At 40.6% G+C, this 22,347-nt stretch overlaps 1 protein-coding gene across 1 annotated transcript in view; it reads left to right on the plus strand.

Annotated features, from left to right (window-relative positions):
* The window catches only part of LOC108797380 (cAMP-specific 3',5'-cyclic phosphodiesterase 4D-like), a 34,633-nt gene extending 13,414 nt beyond the window's left edge, over positions 1-21,219 (plus strand). Inside the window, exons 4-10 of the mRNA XM_018568966.1 lie at positions 888-986; positions 6,601-6,765; positions 9,056-9,155; positions 12,523-12,677; positions 15,080-15,202; positions 18,201-18,383; positions 20,375-21,219. Coding sequence (XP_018424468.1) covers positions 888-986; positions 6,601-6,765; positions 9,056-9,155; positions 12,523-12,677; positions 15,080-15,202; positions 18,201-18,383; positions 20,375-20,968 — 1,419 coding nt within the window. The 3' untranslated portion in view covers positions 20,969-21,219. The remainder of the gene's footprint in view (positions 1-887; positions 987-6,600; positions 6,766-9,055; positions 9,156-12,522; positions 12,678-15,079; positions 15,203-18,200; positions 18,384-20,374) is intronic.
* Positions 21,220-22,347: the final 1,128 nt, after the last annotated feature.

The raw sequence follows: 22,347 nt of genomic DNA on the forward strand, positions 1-22,347 counted from the left end.
ATTGCTGTCTGCATTCCCAACAGGGTGATTTACCCTCTATTATTCACCAGGACGGATTGTAATGGAAAATCCAAAAGCTGTCAATGGAAGAGAAAAACATGGGGAGATCTTTCAATGGGGGCACTTGTTCTAGTGAAGAGTGAATTTTGCTTCACTTTGTAAAGATTTCTTCTCAAGTCCTGTAGCATCCTGGGACAGGAAGTGAAGGGAAATCTTCACAAACTGAAAATAAAGTTTGGCTTCACACACACTTTAAGTGTGACAGTTAGGTTAAGAAATGAGTATAAAGTGACCAAGCTAGGTTAAGCATTTTTAAAACATAAAACGTAAAACAGTAAAGCTGGTCTTCCCCCCCCTCCTTTTTATATGAAAGCACCACCATTATTGAAATCAATGTATTAAAATGAATACATAAAACTCTTATTACTTGCCCTGTCCATTGCACTGTTCTCATTTACCAATGGTCCTTTTCACCCACTGGTGAAAAACTGCGCTGCCATTTTGTAAGTAGACATTATCAGTTGTTGGCTTCTTCTGTGTACTCTGTGCTGACCCACTGATGACGTTGGCACCAGATCTTGAGCAGATCTCTTAGATAAAACAAAAAGCCTTGATTGGGGGGGAAAAGATCCACTCTAAGGTCAAAGTTAAGTTTTAGGGTTCAGTTTAATAGGTAAAGTAATCCCTAAAATGAACATTTAAGTGTTCAAGATAGATTCGATTCATGTACCTTTATGGGGCATGCTTTTTAAATTTCCAGTAGCAACAGCTCCATGCCAAGAACAAACAGAACCACAATACTAGTATAACTAGTAGTATTGTATTACAATCATTGTTCATCTGAAAATTGGTGAAACTAACATTTTGTATATGTTCTTGTGTTACAGGAAATAGAAGAGGCCAATAAATGGGGTCTTGATATATTTAAGATAGCTGAATTTTCTGGAAACAGGCCTTTAACAGTCATTATGTATGCAATTTTCCAGGTAAGGATGTTAAAATGTCATAATTAACCCTAACAATTTTAATAAAACTGTTTTTCACTTCTTATAAAACATTTTATTTGATTCTGATCCTGTTGTACAGAGACACACTCCTTGCAACCCCTCCCTTATATTCTGACCCTGGTTGGTGATGTATATGAAATATACTGCTCAAAAAAATTAAAGGAACACTTTGAAAACACATCAGATCTCAATGGGGAAAAATATCATGCTGGATATGTACTGTATACTGGACTGGGTAATGTGTTCGGTACGAAAGGATGCCACATCGTTTGATGGAAATGAAAAATGATCAAACTACGTAGGGCTGAACCCCAAAAATCAAAGTGAACAAATGATGCAGCAGGCTAGTCCATTGTGCTGAAATTTCATTGCAGCAACTCATTAAAGTTTGTATGGACCCCACGTGCTTGTATGGATGTCTGACAACGTTGGGGCATGGTCCTAATGAGACGACGGATGCTGTCCTGGAGTGAAATCTGGACCAGGGCATCACTGAGCTCATCCCGATACCTAATGGCAGTCAGGGTGCCATTGTCTAGCCTGTAGAGGTCTGTGCGTCCCTCCATGGATATGCCTCCGCAGACCATCACTGACCCGCCACCAAACCGGTCATGCTGAATGATGTTACAGGCAGTATAACATTCTCCTTCTCCAGACCCTTTCACGTCTGTCACATGTGCTCAGGGTGAACCTGCTCTCATCTGCGAAAAGCACAGGGCGCCTGTGGCAGACCTGCCAATTCTGGTGTTCAATGGCATATGCCAATCGACCTCCACTGTGCCGGGCAGTGAGCACAGGGCCCACTAGAGAACGTCGGGCCCTCAGGCCACCCTCATGAAGTCTGTTTCTGATTGTTTGGTCAGAGACATTCACACCAGTGGCCTGCTGAAGGTCTTTTTGTAGGGCTCTGGCAGTGCTCCTCCTGTTCCTCCTTGCACAAAGGAGCAGGTACCGGTTCTGCTGATGGGTTAAGGACCTTCTACGACCCTGTCCAGCTCTCCTAGAGTAACTGCCTGTGTACTGTAATCTCCTCCATGCTCTTGAGACTGGAAGACACAGAAAACCTTCTGGCAATGGCACGTATTGATGTGCTATCCTGGAGGACTTGGCATGCCTGTGCAACCTCTATAGGATCCAGGTATCGCCTCATGCTAAAAGTAGTCACACTGACTCTAGCCAAATGCAAAACTAGTGAAAAACAGTCACAAAAAATGGGTAGGGAAAAAAATGTCAGTGGCCTCCACCTGTAAAACCATTCCTGTTATGGAGGTCGTCTCATTGTTGCCCATCTAGTGCACCTGTTATTAATTTCATTAACACCAAAGCAGCTGAAAGTGATTAACAACCCCCTCTGCTACTGACCTGACCAATATCCCAGGAGTTTCATTGACTTGATGCTATACTCTGATTAAAAAGTGTTCCTTTTATTTTTTTTGAGCAGTGTATATTGGATACAAACAATACTGTGCAACAATAAGTGCTGTGAGGATGCTTTAACAGATAATCCAATGAGTAGTTTTTATCAATTAAATACCTACAAGGTGCACAAACAGAAAACAGTAAGTTTTTTTAAGGAACTCATCAGGTACCTTGTTCCAAACATTTAGGAGAACTAACTACTGTTCCTGTCCCAGTTGCCTCTGTCTCTTCATTTAATCCTAGACAGATTCAATGTTGTTGAGTTCAGAGCTCTAAATTGTCCATATCTCTTCCAGGATTAATTATTATTATTCTTTTCCCGAAGATAGTTCTTTATAATTATGGGCGCATGTTTAGGGTCATTGTCTTGCTGCTGAATGAATTTGGAACTGATCAGATGCTCTCCTGATGGTATTGCATGATGGAAAAGTATCTGCCTGTACATTTCAGCATTCAGGAGATCCATAATTCTGACCAAATCCGCAACTCTATGCGCAGAAATGCTCCAGGCCTTCGGCAAACAATCTGCCTTTCCTTAAAGCCAAATTAGGACTTATCATTTAAGTCTGCCACGAAGACGACTTTTGACAACACTCCTCAGGGCATTAGATGGGTGTACCAAGGTCTTGCTGTTTTTTGGCAAGTGTGACAGTGCCACTGGATATCTGCTGATTACGAAAGGAGGTCAGCATGATGTGTCAGTTTCCTTGGCTAACCACTGGGTGTTTGGTCCTCAGTGTTGCCTGTTTCTTGGTGCTTCTGCAGAAGAGTTTGGACAGCAGATCTGGACACATTTCTTTGCCTTGAAATTTCTGCCTGTGAGAGACCTTGTTGATGCAGTATGATCACTCCATGTAGCTGATTTACTAAAGGTGTAAAGTATCAAGCTGTGCTGATACACGATAATTCAATCATGTGCATTCAAAAAGCCTAATTTCTACATTTTGCACATGATTGAATATTCTTTGCAAAGTGACTTTTTCACCACATTCACTAAGGAAAGTGAATACTCCCTTGCAAAGGGAAATTTACTTTGTTTAATATATTTTTATTATTTCACATTAATACATTTACACATTTTCATAAAAATAAATATATAAAATTTCCTCTTACTGTGTAGTTAACATAAATAGCATATCTTTTTGTTAAACACAATCCATTCTATTACTATCCCTTTCATTCTTATCCATAAACATACATTGATAATATCTCTCACCATAGCTTTGTCACAGTTACCTCAATTCTTATCTCACATCCAATCTAAAATAAAATATCATTCTTTATAATTTTTATGGGGCCATGGATCAATGACAATAGCGCAATTAGTGGGTCACTTTCAATATTTGTATCTTCTACCTTACGATATGCCTCAAATACTGATTCCCAAAACGGCTGTATTCTAGGGCAACTCCACCTGATATGCAAATAAGTTCCCTCCTCCACCTGACGTCTCCAACATCTATCAGATATTTCTGGGATTAAATGGTTAATTCCTTCTGGACATCTATACCATCTGGACAATATTTTATAGGTTTTTTTTTCTTGATAAAATTAAGAGGTAACAGAACAATGTGCCATAGTATATATTCTTCCCCATTCCTTTTCTGATAAAATGTACTTTACTCATTTGAACATAGCAACAAGACATAGTGACTGATTAATTAGTCTTGCCATTGTGTAAGATTTTTTTTTTTTTATTTTTTTACACTAAACTCTCTTCAGCGACCTTAAAGTGTATTTTGCAGTCAGATTTGAGAGAACCCTACTAAATGCTTGTTATGTGTTCCTGTTCACACAGCATAAAGAAAAAAATTGTTACCTTTTTAGATGTTTTGTTAAAGCAGGTAAGACGGCTGATTTCAAGTTTTTCTCAGCACCTTCACGGTGATCTGTCCTTGTAGAAAGACATAGACTGAAATTTGAGGATTGTGGTTCTCTCATTAACTTAATTAACATACAATGAGCAAACCACCTCAGACCCCTCACAGCCTCTCCTAACATTGCAAAGAAAGATAAGCAAATAGAAATGCTAGCCCTTAAAACCCTAACCAGAGTAAGAGCAGTTTAAACTTCAAGAAGAATTTTTTTTTTTAACTTATGCTATGTGAATGTGAACAAGTAACAAATATAAAATGAGCGTTATCCCAATTTGGCTGAAAATGTGAAAACACACTTTAACTTGTTAGTAGAGAATAGATTTTGCTTACCCAGTTTCCTTCTTATAAAGCTCTTCTTCTTTTCTTTTTTTTCAACAACTACTTTTATATTTAAGATTAAAAAAAGTTACATTTTCAACAAGTTCAACCAAAGAACAAAAATAAATTGATTAAGAAAAAAAAAATGGCTTGCATTCTCAGAACCTTAAACCCACAGTTTATCCAGTTCTCAACCTTCATACAGTGTTATTCATTATAAATTTTAACACAGCCCAGCCCAACTCCTAAGTATGTGGGAACAGGCCGCTTTTTCCCCTAGTGATGATGCTCTCACCATTTTCCTTTGACCCACTTAACTGAATAAGCAGGTCAAATAGTGTTGGTATATGATGTATGAACACGCATAGGAATTTGGTTTCCCCTACAAGCTCCATTTACAAAGTCAAGGTTGCCATCCATCCATTCATTTACTGACTGTTTGTTCCTGTTTTTTACCTATCTGTTAAAGTCCTTGGAAGGGAGCAAGCGCCAGTAAAAACATCCCCTCTGCCGGTAAATAAACACTGTGCATGCACAATTCAAGTTTGGCTGAGCTTGGGGGTAGCGTGATATGTTGATGTCATGTTATTTAGGGCTGCAGTCTGTTCAGCACAGGCCTTTGTAAGTCTGCACTCAGACTTAGGCCTGGTACACACCTGGGCGTTTTACAGCGCGTTCCTACGCGCTGTAAAACACTCAATATGTGAAAACCAATGATTGCCTATGGGCTTGGTTCCCACCTGGGCGTTTTACAGCGCGTAGGATCACGCTGCAAAACGCCCTACGACCAAAGAAGTATAGGAGCTTCTTTGGGGCATATTTGCCGCGCATATCCATTAGGATACAGCCGGATAGCCCTCGGAAACGCGCGTTTGTCGCGTGTTTCTTTTACCGCAAATCGCGGTAAAAACGCGCGGCCCGAAAAGTGCGACAAACGTGCATATTCCGTACACCTAGGTGTGAACCCAGCCTTGGAGCTTAGAGCTGCCTGCCTCTAAAGCTAGTAGTTTCCATTCATTATCCTCTGCCTCAGTAACGTTACACCTGGCATGTCAGCTTAGATATGTGCAAAAAAAGCGCCAAATGGGACTGCTCCACCAGAATAAAAAGTGTGCAATTGAGTGCAAAGTCTGTTTTAAAAGAGAGGGATGTAATAGAAAATCTGCAGGACGCTGCCCCAAACCAGCCACGGGGACTGCAAAATCTGGGGAAAAAACACAAACAAGGGGTGCCTTTCCTGGTGCAGACAAATTTATTTAACATAAAAACAATAGTGGATGGACCAAAGAAGAAGCCAGTGTTAGCTGCTGTGCAGCTAACACTGGCTTCTTCTTTGGTCCATGTATCCACTTACAATGCTTTAATCATGTCGACCTTTTGTGAGTATGTTTCTCATCCACTATTTGTTTTTATCTTAAATAAATTTGCCTGCGCCAGGAAAGGCGCCCCTTGTTTGTGTTTTTTCCCCTGGTATGTCAGCTTAGTATTTTTAGATGTGCTTTCAGCCACATTCCCCAGCTCCTGTATGTCTACCAAGTATCCCTGAATACCCAAGCATAGCTGTTTCTAGGAAGACCTGCTCTGGGACGCATCAAAGACGCATGCCAATGACTGGAACACACTGAAAGCCCATTTTAAACTTTACCAAAAAGAGACCGGAACGCATCATAAACGCGTCAAAAAACGCATCTAAAAGACTAGCGTGCGTGTGCAGAAACCTGACCGGATCTTCTCTGCATTTGGTGTGAACAAGGCCTTAGAGTCAAGTTGCGTGTGAGCAATGTACTGTAGGTGTGGATGTGAATACATTTATCTTACTTTAGTAACTAGTAAACGTGTGGAGGTTTCATGTTCGATATAGAGACATTGTTGATGTGTATATGCATTCAGTTTATGGTGCACACTTGCTTATGTTTCACAAGCAATTTAAGAGAGAATGGAAAACCTTTTTGCCTATTAACTGTCTCTTTGCCCCTCAGGAAAGAGACCTTCTGAAGACCTTCAGGATTCCTTCAGACACTTTCATTACATACATGATGACACTGGAGGATCATTACCACGCAGATGTCGCTTATCATAACAACATCCATGCAGCAGATGTGGCCCAGTCCACCCATGTCCTTTTGTCCACTCCTGCTCTGGAGGTCAGTTTAGAGTTTTGTGCATATTGTATATTTATCATTAAAGTATAACCACAGCAGGGCTGTGTTAGGCATCTGACTTTGCTCCCAAAATATAAATATAAATGGGTACCTTTGCAGTAGTGACCCTTCTTCCAGCTGCCTAGCCTTTATATGGCTGGTGCAGTCTGGCATTCTTGCACACTGACATAGGGAAAAGGCAGTGTACTCAGAGACAAAAGTAGGGGATTTGGGTAGTGAATCCTGGCCAGCCTATCTACACTTCTCTCTGAGTATGCTGCCCAATTCTTGTGTAGTACGCAGCAATACTGGTGAGCGTAAACACTCTGCTAGTTCTGGTTTCTTTTGCATGTAGACAGTATATTGGATGCCTAGTGCATACTTGCATTTTTGACAAGTAATGCAGTTAGTTTCCATTAAAAGGACCAATAAACCTGAATAAGTAAGACCTAATATTTTATTTTAGATGATGGTTGATTTGTTCAAAACTAAATCAGATGCAAATTTGCACTTTTCTTGCTGTTAGGTTCTGCTTTTATATTGAAGTGTTTGTGAGACTTCCACAAGGATTCCATGAAGATATGAAAGGATTGCATGAGAACTGCAATGGTACTAAAATAAATGGTAGCTCTCTAGAAAATTGCAACACCGTTTAGTAGCACAAAATGACAGCAGTGCCAGGACACATCTTAGAGAGTGCAAAATCACAACACAGAGCATCAAACAAAAGATATAAATATGTTTGTTTTCAATTGTGCTGTTTTAGACGTGTATTTGCACTTTTAATAAAAAACAAATTAACTTAATGGAACCTTTCAGGATGGAAATATAGGCTCTGCCATTGGTGACCTTTTTTTTTTTTTTTTTTTTAAGGTGTAAACTTTACAACTGTCATCTTTATTCCTCCTTGTCAAGTCAGGGACCTGAAAAAAACATGTTTATATCAAATACACAAAGGCTAATACTGCTCCAAAAGCCTCTCTGGCTAATGAGCTTGTACCCTGCTTCCAAGTACTGTTGAATGTTGGTGTGTCCACCACACACCAATGTCCGCTTTATAGTCCCTTTATTAAAACACTCCCGGCCTGGGTCCATGGCGCCATCAGAGACTGTGGATCTAGACAGGGAGTGTTTTCAGATTGTGTTTTAAAGTATAACTAAGGGCAAAACTGTTTTTTTTATAGAGGGTTTTAACCAGTGTTAGATTTGTATTACTGTCTGTGTGCCTGTTATAGAGATTCACCATCTCTAACTGACCTGATCACCAATGTCACTAGGAATGAAAATAAGGGTAAATCCAAAATTTTGAGTTGCTGCCAGAACAGGGTTTGGGGACAGTTGTTTCCATGACCGCTCTCTCTAAGCAGGGATATTCCTCAAATTGGAATGAAAGCCTCTCACCTCCTGTTCAGTCCTTAGGACAGAAAGTGAAGACTCTCCCTAATGAAACACAGATGGCAAATAATTTTTAAAAAAGACAGGTTTTAACCCTTCCCTATTCTAATGCCCTATTGCTAGTGCTAATCATGCTTTAAAATGAATTAAGCTCTTAGTGTCCAGATACTACAGGCATACAAGAGTGCAATTGGTGTCTATTGCTGTGGAGTACTAGGCTGTTCAGTAGGTTGGGCGGGAGTTATGTGGGACCTACTACCACAAGTCTGCCCAGTCAGCATGCTGTCTGCAGCAGAACATCTTATATGCATGTAAAGAGAAAATATATATATATATATATATAATTAGGGATGCACCGATACTCGTACTCGCCCAAATGCTCTGATACCGGAACCTCTGTCCAGAGGGAGCTCTCCCTCTAACCGGCAGTGCCGAGGGAGCATGGGGCTGGCTCCCTTTCTAATCAGGAAGCCGGGAGGCAGGTCATGACTTGCCGCCCAGCTTCCTTATTGGCTAGGAAGCTGGCATCACTTGTTGCTAGGCAGCCTGGCTTCCTGACCAATCAGCAACCTGGACGGCACCTTATGACCCGACGTTCAGCTTCCTGATTGGTCAAGATGCCAGGCAACCTCGGGAAGTGATGGGTCATTATCCGCCGTCTGTGTTGGGGTCCAGTTGCCAGCACTAGAAGGAGCATGTAACAGAATTTCTCCAGGAAAGGATTTTAGTAGTTTTATTACTCTCTTTCCATCCAAGCAAAGCTAATGAACTTCAGACAAACCGCTAAAGACATACTTGAATTACACCACCAGTTTAACATGTGAGACTACCTGTACTCTTGAATTTGTTATGGTGGACATTTTAGATCATAAGTTTTACTTTATAAATCTTCCTGCAGGCTGTGTTCACAGATCTGGAAATTTTGGCTGCCATCTTTGCTAGTGCTATTCATGACGTGGATCACCCAGGAGTGTCAAATCAGTTTCTTATTAATACCAGTAAGTGGCACATTTGGATGTCTTTTCTTGCCATTGTGTCACAGTGTCTTTGCGAGTATGACCGCAGTTTAAAGTGACTTTTCTTTTCTGCATTATTTTAGAAATAATCTGTCTGCTTCCAATAGAACTGTAATTATGTAACTTGTCGGTCACCAACATGGTCGTGCATGTGTACTGCTTTATATAAACATTGATTGACCACTTTAAGTGTACCTGTTTGTTTACAGTAATAGCCATTTGTCTGTAGTGTATTACTAAAGCAGAACCTCAGCCTAAAATAACAAGATAAAAATGAAACTCAAGTAAATCCATGGACAAAAAAAAAAGGGGTCTCTAGCTGCAATGTGCTTGTATGCACAGCATTTTAGCACATTATGGCAGGCTTACCTTCCAAACTGATCTTTTCCAGTGATTCGGTCCTCCCTCACTGGTGCTTCTCCCCAGTCATCTTCCCAGTTTTAAGTGTTCGGCCGCTTGATTGACTGGGCCCCAAAAGACATAACTCCCATGCATGTGTTTGGGAGTTACTTCATCTTGGCATGCTGGGTCTGTGTGTACTGAAAAAAAAATTGCCAAATGGTAGGAAGATATTTTTATGGCAAAAGAGACTTACACAATCAAAGTCAAGGCAGGGAACATTATCAACCAGGGCGGAGAGATCCTGGTTCAGGAACTCAACCTGATCATCTTGTCTGGAGAGAGAGATTGGTCCTACCATATGAGAATATTTTATTGAGGAATCCTGGTCAAACGGAACTGCTTTGAAGGTGGACATCATTACACCTAGAACTCGCATGCATGAGCATATGAAGGACAGTCGATGAGAACGAAGCAGGTGAATTTGACTCTCCAACTTGGCTGAATTGTCCTGGGGAAGAAAAACTTGGCCAGGGATGCATTGGAAAGAAGAGCCAAGCACTTCAGGTGATGTGAAAGAATCGGGGCCAATTTGTCGATGTTTAGAATCCATCCAAAATCCAGTAAGGTTTTCAGTACTGTGGCCACACTGGTTTTCAAAGCAAACATTTCCAATTTCCTATCACTATGGTTTCTAAATGAAGGGGCGTCATCAATAGGAATAGTCAAAGCCATATTAATGTGAGAAACAGGAGAGTCAACCTCAAGAGGACCACTTTTTAAAAACAAAATCATTCGGAAAGTAATAATAACATAGAAGGTTAGGTTGAATAAAGACCAATGTCCATCCAGTTCAACGTGTGTGTGTGTGTGTATATACTGTATATGTATGAACACTTCCCATATCCTTGTATATTTAGTGACTGAAGAGCCTCATCCAGCAGTTTCTTAAACTTATCTACGCTATCAGCGAATACCGCTGCCTGTGGAAGGGAATTCCACATTTTTACTACTCGCACAGTAAAAAAAAAAAACCTTGAGTGTTCTAAGATTGAACCCCTTCTAACTCTTGTTGTGGCCTCGAGTTCTCAATACTATTTTCAGTGAAAACTTTTTCCCAATATTGTGGTTCCCATTGAGAATTTTGAAGACTGCAATAAGGTCCCCTCTTAATCGGCTCCTTCCTAAGGAGAATAGGTTTAATTGTTGGAGGCGGTCTTCATAGCTCAGATCTTCTATCCCTTTAACTAATTTTGTGGCCCTTCTTTTTGGAACTTGCTCAAGCTCAAGGACGTCCTTCCTGAGATTTGGCGACCACAATTGCACCGCATACTCAAGATGAAACCGAACTAGTGATTTATAAAGTGGAAGTATTATTCTTTTATCCCTTGCTACAATACCTCTTTTAATGCAGAACAGTATCATGTTAGCTTTGTTTGACAAACCTGTGATTTATGAGCACCCCCAGGTCCCTTTCCATGTCTGTCTTCCCTAATGCAGACCCCCCAGATGGTAGTTTGCGCACTCGTTATTAGCACCCATGTTCATAACGTTACATTTTTCAATATTAAATTGCATATGCCAATGTGTAGCCCATGCTTCAATTTTATCTAGGTCTTGTTGAAGTCCACTATCTCCTGTTTGGAATTTTCTGCTCTACATAGTTTAGTATCGTCAATAAATAATAATAAACTGTCAATAAAAGAATAAAGTGACTGAAACCGTTTATCCAGAGATTCTCAATATTGTATATAAATCTACCAAAGATAGGATAAAGGTGCAGATGCGGGTTTAAAAGAATCTGAACTAGATACTGCAGAAGGGGTAGAAACTGCAGAACTACAGAATTCTCTAAATTTAAAGCAAAGAAACAGCTTAAATTAAAAAGACCATTTTTTTTCTGCTGTTGAGATACCATAGGTGACTGAAAATCAGCAGCTGGAGTAATGTCCTCCTCCAAGGCCATAAGGATTCATCATCAGATAAAGAGTCATCTGAAAGAGCTCCATCTAAACTGGAAGTATCCGGCATCTCCTCAGCCAGGGCTATAGGAGAGGAAGATTAGGGGCATTTCTTATGCTTGTTAAGGGAGGACGAATCATCAGTACTGAAACTAGAAACAACCTGCATCGTGACAACTAGAGAAACCTCTGGGGTTTAACTTATCCGGCATGAATCTCAGTTTTGTTGGCTAGCTAGAGAAACTTCCAGGATTAAATAATATCCAGTATGAATCAGCTAGCAGCTCTTTTTTAATAGTAGAATTTTACAGAAGAAACGAAACAAACCAAAATAAAAAAGCAGTAGAGAAGCAGTGTCTCCTAAGGACACTAAGTGAAACTGGCAGGTGGGAGCGGTTATGATCTTAAAGTGTCAGGCTTTTACTTTGTTGCCTAGTGCCCATTTCTCCTGAAGGCAGCAGCATAACCCTATGTCTCAGAAATCTTCAGAGCGGTGTCCCTCAGTGGAATATGGAGAGATCCAAGTAATGATGTATTCATGAGTACAGAGCTGCAATCATTTCTATGACATCTGCATGGAGTTCAGCTTTAACGCATACAGTAATGGTCAAGATGTAGAGTTGTACAACCAAATGTTAAAATGGAAGAGAAGGATGATCTAAGCTACTTAAACTGTTAGCAGCAGCAGATTCTTGTGACTATTGGGATTGCCACAGTCTGTAGAGTTTATGGGTGCAAAAAGCATCCAATGAGTGGCAGTTCTGATAATAAAACCTCATAAGCTTTTTGACAAATCAATTTTTACAATAGCAGTATGCAATTGTCAACTTGCAAGAAAATATGGGGACAGGGTCACCAATTCCAGACTGTTTAGGTTAGGAAACCTATTGCCTGATAAATCTGGATTTCTGATTTAGAGTATTAGACATTTAGAGTATTAGGATGTATGCCTATATACGTGTGTATATATCAATAGATTGTGTGTGTGTGTGTTCTTCGCCTTTTTCTGCCTACTTTAATATATATTAATTCGCTGTTTTCTTCCTCAGACTCTGAGTTGGCACTGATGTATAATGATGCCTCCGTTTTAGAAAATCACCATTTGGCGGTAGGATTTAAGCTCCTTCAAGACGAAAACTGTGACATTTTTCAGAACCTGACTAAGAAGCAGCGCCAGAATTTACGGAAAATGGTTATTGACATGGTATGTTAATGCAGATTATATTTAGTCTTACCTTTTTAAATGTCTCTGCTTGATATCTGAGCTATATGTTGAACAGGTTATGTGTTAACCTGCTCATAAATCACGTTACACAATAGTCATCCATTGCTCTGCACCTTTTTTCTTGCTTATTACTTTCCATCAAAATGTTCATTAATTGGGTAAACGTTAAGTTTGTAGCTTCTGTTTGATAACCCAGGTGACCCAGTGCTCACATAATGCTTAGGTGGTTTGTCGGCCTGCATGGTAGCAACGAGGCATTTACTGTATTATTACATGTTACACCAATTATTGACCTGCTTAGAAACTGTTGAGGTTTTAGATGACAGAAGGACATTCAGTTTACACAGTATTTCCAGCTTAAAAAGCAACTGTCAACCTTATGTGCTTGGGCTTGCATTCCCCCAGAACTGAGGCTGCATACATTACTTTGAACGTAACAAATTCAATTAATAGATAGGATGCTGCTCTTGTTGATATTCTACTGCCTTTGTTTTGAAAGTCTGGAAATAAAAACCTCTATTGCCAAACCTATGCAGCATAATAGTATAGTGGTCTGTTTGAAAATGGCAATGGCTGTTGAGCAATAAAGTATTGTACCTAGGTACAGCTATATGATCTGTATATCTTTACAAGGGAAACTATGGTTGACGTTCAAGAAAAACTGATCCCCAGTGACCTAATCAGGTGTACTAAATGGCCAACAGCAATAGGATACGAGTTTATAATTGTTCTACAGTTACAAGAAAGGGATCATTATTAAAACATTTGTTTGTGAAGTCTAACGCTCGGAGAAAAGGGTGGTGTTAAAAATTTTTGGAATGTACTAGTACACTAGGAAGTGTATACAGAAAACTTAGTAATGGGTTGCAGTGAGGAATTGCTGTTCATGTATTTACAAATTGATTTGTCGCAGTGATATTTTGTAAAAAACATTATTTGCCAAACAGTTCAGAGCTGCATCTTAAAAAAGAATGAACTGTCCCAATGTTGTGTCTATGCTGTCCATTTAGCATACAGTATACATATTTTGCATCACTCTGTTCTCTTTTTCTACCAGTGCAGTAATAAATGTATCTATGACATGTAATATTTCAAACAGGTAGGAGGTGAGTTTGCTTAAAGGGAAGAAGACTAATGCAGATATATGTAGATGAGAATTCCTAAAATGGCTCTCAAAATTATACCACTGAGAATAGACATTTTTCTTACTATTTGTGCTTTCATGATAAAATATACATTTCTGGCTAGAAAACAGCTTCAAACCCCCAAACAATTATATATATATAAAATAGATACCAAACATGTCACGCCTTAAAATTGTGTTCGCCCGTGAAGCCGCAAAAAAACGTCAATACCCAAAATTTCCCATAGGGAACATTTTAAGGAGGGCGCTGCACGGTACAGATCAGTTAATGAATTCACTGAAACCTTTTATGTCTTTAAAAGCATTGTCAACCTTGAAATGTGGACTAAAACAATCCTGCAGGCTTGACCTACCTAAAGTGACCCCTGGATCATCGCACAGGCACCCCTCAAACCCTGTGGTTGTAGTCTGCCACATTTTCACTCCTTCATTGTTAGCCAGTGAAGCTCTTGGAGGCAGGAGGAGACATGCCAGAGTAGGAGGTGCCTGCTTTATGGTAAAGGGGGCACTTTATCAGAAAGGCCAAACCCTGCTTTAACCCCTTCTTTGCCAGAGGCACTTTTGCGTTTCTTTGCACATGTTAAAATTTCATTTTAGGCCTGAAGATTACCTAACCCCCCCACCCCCAATTTTATATTTCCTAAAAGCAGAGACCCTGTAGAATAAAAAGGTGGAAGGGAAGTCCATGTGTGGAGGGTCTCAGCAGGGGGAGATGTCCTGGTGGCGGAATCGCTGCCAACAGATGCTGCGTGGTTGCTAAGAAGGCAGCCGCGAGGTCCCCAGCAAGCGTGGGACCTAAGGTAGTCGAATCAATTTGTAAAATTAAAGCACCAGTATCCGTTTTTGGTATTGGGGCATTTTTACAAGTACGAGTACTTGTGAAAATGCTCAGTATTGGCACCAATACTGGTATCTGTGTATCCCTAATATGTATATATATAATTTGTATAATTATTGTATTAATTCATTGTATTGTATTATTGCTATCACATTGGGGTCTCACAAGCCCCCTGCGTAATAGCACTTTAGTGGTGACAGGTCTTCTTCTTTTGACTGGAGTTCAGCTTCGATCTGAAAGGTCTGGCCCAGATAAATACATCTTAATAAAGCATCAGATAGATATGAGCAATGAGTAAGCTTCCACCATTATCATAATATGATGCTGAATATAAAAATGCCCAATGGGGAGTGGTTCTCTTTATCTGCTCAGCTTTGAGTATATTTTCTTCCTTTCTAGGTGCTGGCTACAGATATGTCTAAACACATGAATTTACTGGCTGACTTGAAGACTATGGTGGAAACAAAGAAAGTGACTAGTTTGGGTGTCCTGTTACTGGATAATTACTCTGATCGCATCCAGGTAAAAAGAAATGTTTAGACATATTTAAAACAATGGAAAGCACAAGATTTTGGATTTCTGTCGTGGACCTTAATTCTGGCTATCAAACAGTATTTAAAGCAGCATGGTAGACTAGAAGTATTGTAGCTATTATCTGTATCCTTCCTTCACTAGCTGGTGGGTCAGTGATATATCCTGATACTTTAATAGCTACTTACTTGTTCAGATTCTAAACTCAGCAGATTATACAAACCAGATTTTACCACAGAACAGGAAGTGATGGAAAGTTTCTCCAAAAGAGAGTGATGATTTGTAGCACAGTGAAGGGTTAGAACCTCTGACAATGTATTAATTGCTGTTTGTGCCTTCCTGTCTCTGTGTTAACAGCACTCCATTTCTTGTATGGGCTACACAGGGGCAGGAAGTGATGGGAAATCTCCCCATTGGAGTCACAAACGTGGGATACAAACCTGACAGAGATTTTATCTTGTCTCCACTCTATCTAAAACTAAAAAATAGATAATTGGTGTTAGATGGCACTACTCCAAATTACCAATGCATGGAATAGAGTTAAAAGTAAGGATCCGCCTAAACATTTTGTCCGAAAATGGCACTTTTGGCAAAAGGCCGAAAGTGCCATGGCGGCCGAAAATTCAGTGTATCCCTAGCTTCTCTTCTCCCCGCTGGGCGTCGGACTGTGTGCCTTCTAATGCAGAGCCCAGCGGGGAGGGGAGAAGCTTTCAGGATGCCGAGTGGTTCAGGCGTTGACAGCTGTAATCGTTGCAGGAGGCCGAGCTCTCCTCCTGCACCTCCCGGCTCGGCCTCCTTTGTCAGGATGGAGAGTGATGCGGTGACAGCTGTGATGTGTCATAGGAGGCGGAGCTCTCCACTCGCACCTCCCGGCTCCACCTCCTGTGTCAGGATGGAGAGCGGTGAGTGGAGGAGATCGATGTGGTCTATCACAGGAAATGGAGCTCTCCTCCCACACCGCCCGCCCCCACCTGTGACAGTCGATTCAGGCCGGACAGCGGCATACAAACACTCACCGATCAGCTGATCGCTGAGTGTTTGCAAATAACTGGATATAGTGTACTTACTATGTCCAGTTATGAATGAATGGAAAGTAATCTGTATCGCTTACTATTCATTTGTGATTGTGGACATAGTAAGTACCCTATATCCACAATGTACCCTATATCCACAATGTATGAAGGAACACTCAGTATAGAGGCTTCTTGTTCATTCAGTGCTGGGGCTGCAGAAAAAGAGATTGAGGACTCTGTGTCTTCAATCTCTTTTTCTATTTTAAAAGGGAAATATCAGGGGTCTGTTTAGATCCCTGATATTTCCCTAGAGCCCCGAAAGTAAAGTAAAGAAATAAAATAGTTTTAAAAAAAATGTTAAAAGATGGAAAAAAAGTCCTTTTCTGTTTTGGCCTGACAAATTCTTTCGTTTCGGTCTTAAAATTCCATTTCGGTGCATTCCTAGTTAAAAGTATACAGCAGTAACGAATGGCAAGAAGGCAGCTGGAGAGTGGAAATCTCCCAGAGTCCCATGCCTCAGTTATCCTCAAAAAATATTTGGAACTTTAAGGTGCCCATACACCTTACGACCATCGCAAGACTTTTGTCTTGCGATGGTCGTATGCTTATTGAAAGCTCGTACGATCTGCCCACCTTGGACGGGCAGATCGTACTTGCGATCATCGAAAGCCCGCCCCACTGAATACGAGAATCGAGCAGTGTATAGGCACCTTTTAGATGGGTTTTTCAATGTGCTGCATGAGACCGACTTAATGTAATTTACATTTGCTAACCACCAACTTGTTTTCTGTGGGCCAGGGAAGCCCCTGGTTCCAAGCCGATGTATACTGCCTCAGCTTCTGCTCAGCATGGAGCCCATCTCAGAGTAAAGCCCCTGTGGCCACAAAGGCTGCCACAAATAACTGTTGAATGCTCAGGGGTAGAGCATGCTGATCTGGAATCCTAAGCTACCCAGCTCACTGAAACCCAGTTTGGGGATTAACGCATAGACTTACAGGCACAACAAGCAGTCAATTACAAATTATTGTTATCACCTCACAGGTTCACATTAAAGAACTTTAACCCAATTAAAATCAGGAAATTGTTTTAAGTCTTATCTGCAATGTTTACTTGGCTAACTCACAGTTTTGAAGCAAATATTTAGCTCACAGAGATTCTGGCGATGTCTAACACCTATCTCTAAGGCTGGGCACACACCTTACAACCATCGCAAGACTTTTGTCTTGCGATGGTTGTAAGGTACTTAAAAAAACGTACGATCTGCCTATGTTGCATAGGCAGATCGTACTTGCGATGATCGCAAGCCACGCACCCTGATGGGCGGGCTTCCGATGACCGCAATGCCGAACGGGCAGTGTGCGCTTGCGCACACCGGCCCGTACGGCTTTTATCGTACGGACATGCCACAAACCCGCCGAACATAGTAGGATGCTCGGCCGGTTTTCGAACATGTCCGTAAGTTAAAAGTCGTGCGACCTTACAGTAGTAGAGGTCGCACGGCTTCCACACACCTTACGATAATCGTACGATCGCGGGATTTCCCCGATTATCGTACGATTATCGTAAGGTGTGTGGGGACCTTATGGGTGCATTCACACTGAGATGTGTGCATTGGATGTGACTTAATGCAGGTGAGTTCACTTACATTAGCATAGGAGGTTAACTTGCATTGCGTTTTTTTTGTTTAATTTTTACACTAGGCTATATAAGGTATTGGTTCTGCTTTGCGTTGATGTCCGTTGTGTTGATGCATGTTAAACAAGCGCTACATAGCACTGAAAAAAAGTAGAGCCATACAATCAATGGCAAAGGAATAGGGAGACCATTAATAATGTTTTGTTTTCAGAAAGGGCAGACGTGATGGTATGCAGCAAAATTACATAAAAGGGATGCTTAATAAAATTTATGATTATTTGGGACTTTATCTGGCGGACTTTTGAAGATCTGAAATATCCATTTGTTTTGTTTTTTTCTAGGTTCTTCAGAACATGGTCCACTGTGCAGACCTCAGCAATCCCACCAAACCTTTAGAGCTGTATCGTCAGTGGACAGATCGGATCATCGTTGAATTCTTCCATCAAGGTGACAGAGAGCGGGAAAAGGGAATGGAAATTAGTCCCATGTGTGACAAGCACAATGCTTCTGTTGAGAAATCACAGGTATGTTGCAGTTCTGTTAAATATATTTATAATTGTATTAGACACTGGTGATTTGTAGGGGGAGAAGAGGTATATAATGTTCAGTGTTGTGTAGGTACTGTTTACTGCAGAGAAATGTGTCTGTAGAGAGAAATAAGTGGAGTGGATATACTTATCTAAGGCTTTCTGTATTATAAAGCTGCTGAAGGATGTGCTGCCATCAGCCAAGGACTTATGTCTTGTAGTGAAGGAAAATCATGAATGACAAGAAGACAGAGAACAATAAAAACCAGACAGATGTTTTAAACCTTAGCCCACTGAATTATAATGTGTTTTTGTTGGTGTTGCCTGTAAAGTCCCCATGCACTACATCCTGGGAGAAAGGGTCACATGCTTTCCCATTACCAGAAGTACTGTACATTTTTGATGGCTCCCATAGACTAACAGAGCAGCAGGTAAACAGGGCAAGGATGAGCATCGGGGGATAGTGTGGGGTTGGCCTTTAAGGACAATTTTCTTGTCCTGAATAGGTAGATGGGATGGAAAGGAAAGTGATATTACAAATACGTCTATGCACAATAACACACAGAACCCTTTACAGAGAGCGCAGTGTCCTTATATACAACAGAGGGAGATGAAAAAAAGCCCATGACCTCTGAGCTAGAACAGGTCAAGGCAGCAATCGTAGAGCTTCCAGGGTCCTGCTGCTGCAGCTATACAATGTCTGGTAGCACATGGAAAGACTGCAAGTATGCATTAATGCACATTCTGCTTCTAGCAATTCTGCAATAACTGGATATATACATGATGAGGCTACCATTCTTTTTTTTACCCACGGAAAACTGAAGCATGTGTAAACTCCTATTTTGCATATTTGTTTAGAAAATTAGCAACACGGAGATGCATTTAGCATTCCAGGAAGAGTGCTCAACAATTGCAGCCCTTCTCTCAGTACAGTTTTTTTTCTCTCTTGCATAGAAAACCACTACTAACATGTGGATGTGGCACCAGTTGTAATAGAAAGCTACATTCATTTTGCAGGGTTGGTTCCATTAGTGTGCGATAGACAGGGGTGAATTTATTCATGTAGACTTCAGTAGGCAGTAGTTCCGGTGTAGAAGCCAGAAGGCACTTAAAGCTAAAATCGCTAAATACACAGATGGAAGACCTATAAAGGAGCTGTTTTACCTGCCACAAGATTTGTATTTTGTTAATGCACTTCTTAGATGTACTCAGCTCTGCCAAACAGCAGAGCTGAGCAGGCAATAGACCTTTTTTTCTGCTGCAGTTCTGTAAAGCTGGCCATACACCTATTGATTGTCTGTCTGCATATTTCTATGGTCAGATGGAAACAGTGCAACAGATTCCTCCATCTACACTAAACTGTGTGGATGGAGGAATCTCCCGCTGGGCCAAGATTCATTATCTTGCTAGTCGGCCCCGCTGGCTCTCAAATTACCTGAACAATGCCTGCATCCAATCAGATTGTTCAGGTAGTTTGAGAACCAGCGGGGCCGACTAACAAGATACGGAAGCTTGGCCCAGGTGGAGATTACTCCATCCACACAGTTTAGCGTAGATGGAGGAATCTGTGGCACTTTCTCCATCTGACCATAGAAAATCTGCAGATAATCTATAGGTGTATGGCCAATGCTGCTATACAGGGACTGCAAGAGAATGATACCGAGTCAGATTCTGGTAATTACACTGCTTGCATTTAAAAACATACAGTCAAGGATGTAATATTGAATACAGAGCTGCATTAATGTGTCTCTTTTGTACCTGCCTGAAGTTCAGTTTTAAAGAGTCAGGGAACAAGTGTTTCTATTGTTGGTGCCTAACATTTTCTTTTAGTTTTATTTTTTGGCTCTTGGGATTTACCTGGTACTGGTAGTTGTGAATTGAGGTTACTGAATTTAAAAAATGTACTATGCCATTATGTACTTAATTTCCTGCAGTTGGTGTTTAGTATTGCATATTATACGCTGAAATATGTCTCTCTTTTTGTATAGGTGGGTTTTATTGATTACATTGTGCATCCTCTGTGGGAGACATGGGCTGACTTGGTGCATCCTGATGCTCAGGAAATTCTGGATACATTAGAAGATAACAGAGAGTGGTATCATAGCATGATCCCTCAGAGTCCATCCCCTCCACCAGACGATCAAGACCCAGACAGGGGGAGCACAGCTGGAGACAAGTTCCAATTTGAGTTGACACTGGAGGAGGAAGGGGAATCTGACACTGAGCTGGATGACACAGAAAGTCCTGTTGATGAGGAGAACAGTGAATCAAAGACCCAAGTTACTGATGAATCAGCCCAGGGCAGTGATGATGCTGACCAACCCTCTCCTGGAGATACATGCAGGATTGTTTCTAGCAAACTAGACCGCTTGGAACTCCCATCCAAGAACACACTGACCAAGCAGAAAAAAGTCTTGAACTTTGATAACCTAAAATTAGCCGCGGATAGGACGCTACCACTAAAGGACATTAGCACCAGGAGGGATCCACCTTCTAATACAGTCAAGCAGGAGACCACTGGGCAAGCAGAGGTCTGTTTGGACAAAGAAGGAAACATCACATATCTTCCACTAGGAACGTAATGCCAAATTGTCACACCACTTTTATTTTTATCCACGCACACTTTGCATTTTACTTTTGTGGAGGAGAAGTAGATTTTTTTTAAAAGAAAACAAGAAGCGGAACTGATACTCTAATCAGAAGAAACAAAATGTCACCAAAATCAGTTATTGCATGGGAAAGCATCGCAAAATGTCTTTTTTTTTTCCATTTGTTTCTCTTTGGCAGGGAGGCAGTGACTTGCAAAGCCTTTTATGATAGAATGCTAGTTAAAGGGAAACTATAGCTTGAATATTTACTGTATTAATATTGGATGAGTTTACATGCTACAACCTGTGGAACTCCAGCTGCTATTAAACTACCAATCCCAGCATGCTTTGCAGGCCATGGATTTTGTAGTTTTATTGCACCTGCAGAGCCAGGGCTTGTCTTAATAGAGTTTTATGATATCGGAATTTGCATGTAGCGTGTGCAATATCTCAATGACTTATATCGGTGGACTACAAACAGAAGAACCATAGGACGGTGTAAGTAGTGTTACCAGACAGTAACTTGCTATTTCAGTTATAGTTTTCCTGCTTCTGAAATTTGTGAGAAACAGATAGTGCCAAGATGTGAACAGGTTTCAGTTGCTTTGTTTGAAGTTGCTTGGAAGGCTATGTATTTTGGGTGCTTGTCAAAGACCTTGTTCTACCCATAGTATTTAATGTAACATCCAATTCATTTGAGTATTCCGTATGACAATGATTTAAAGCAACACATTTGTTTTGATTTCTTCCATTATTAAGACATGGATGAGTTGAATATCCACTTTCTTTACACCTTAAAAGTTAGTAGGCTTTGGGTGGCTCCCCTGACACTCTCAGGAGGATGTTTTTAAAGGAAAGTACTTTTATGGTGCCTACTCTGTTTATTAGGTTCGCTTTGTTTTTTTTTTAGTTTTATTGTATAAGTGTTGAAAGCCTTGTCCTGTGCATGTCCTGTCCATAAGCTCAATGGGTACAACCATCCATTGTCCAAATTATTTTACAGCAATACGTTTTGTGTTGTATTTCACATTGTATTGCATGTGAAAGTTCTGGGAAGTGAGCTCTTTTTGCTGTGCCTTATTAACTGTGTGAAGATAAGTCTGTTGAAAGTTTTTATGTATTCAGATCATTGTAAAGCTGGAAGTAGTGAGTCACATTCAGCTGGACTTGTTCTGTAATGTTGAAGATGTTTTTTTTACTATTTATCCAAGTGGCTTTCTCATTTCTAATGACCATCAGAAGCATACCCAAACATTTATAGCTTTATGGTCACTTTTTAATCCAATTACCATGATGTTGGAACGTGTCAAGGAAGATGTTGATTGTACAAGAACATGATGATGACTATGGTAAACCACGGTGATTGGATTAAG

This window comes from Nanorana parkeri, unplaced genomic scaffold (genome assembly GCF_000935625.1).
Source record: "Nanorana parkeri isolate BGI_ZX_2015 unplaced genomic scaffold, ASM93562v1 scaffold1268, whole genome shotgun sequence".
NCBI classification, from domain to species: Eukaryota; Metazoa; Chordata; class Amphibia; order Anura; family Dicroglossidae; genus Nanorana; species Nanorana parkeri.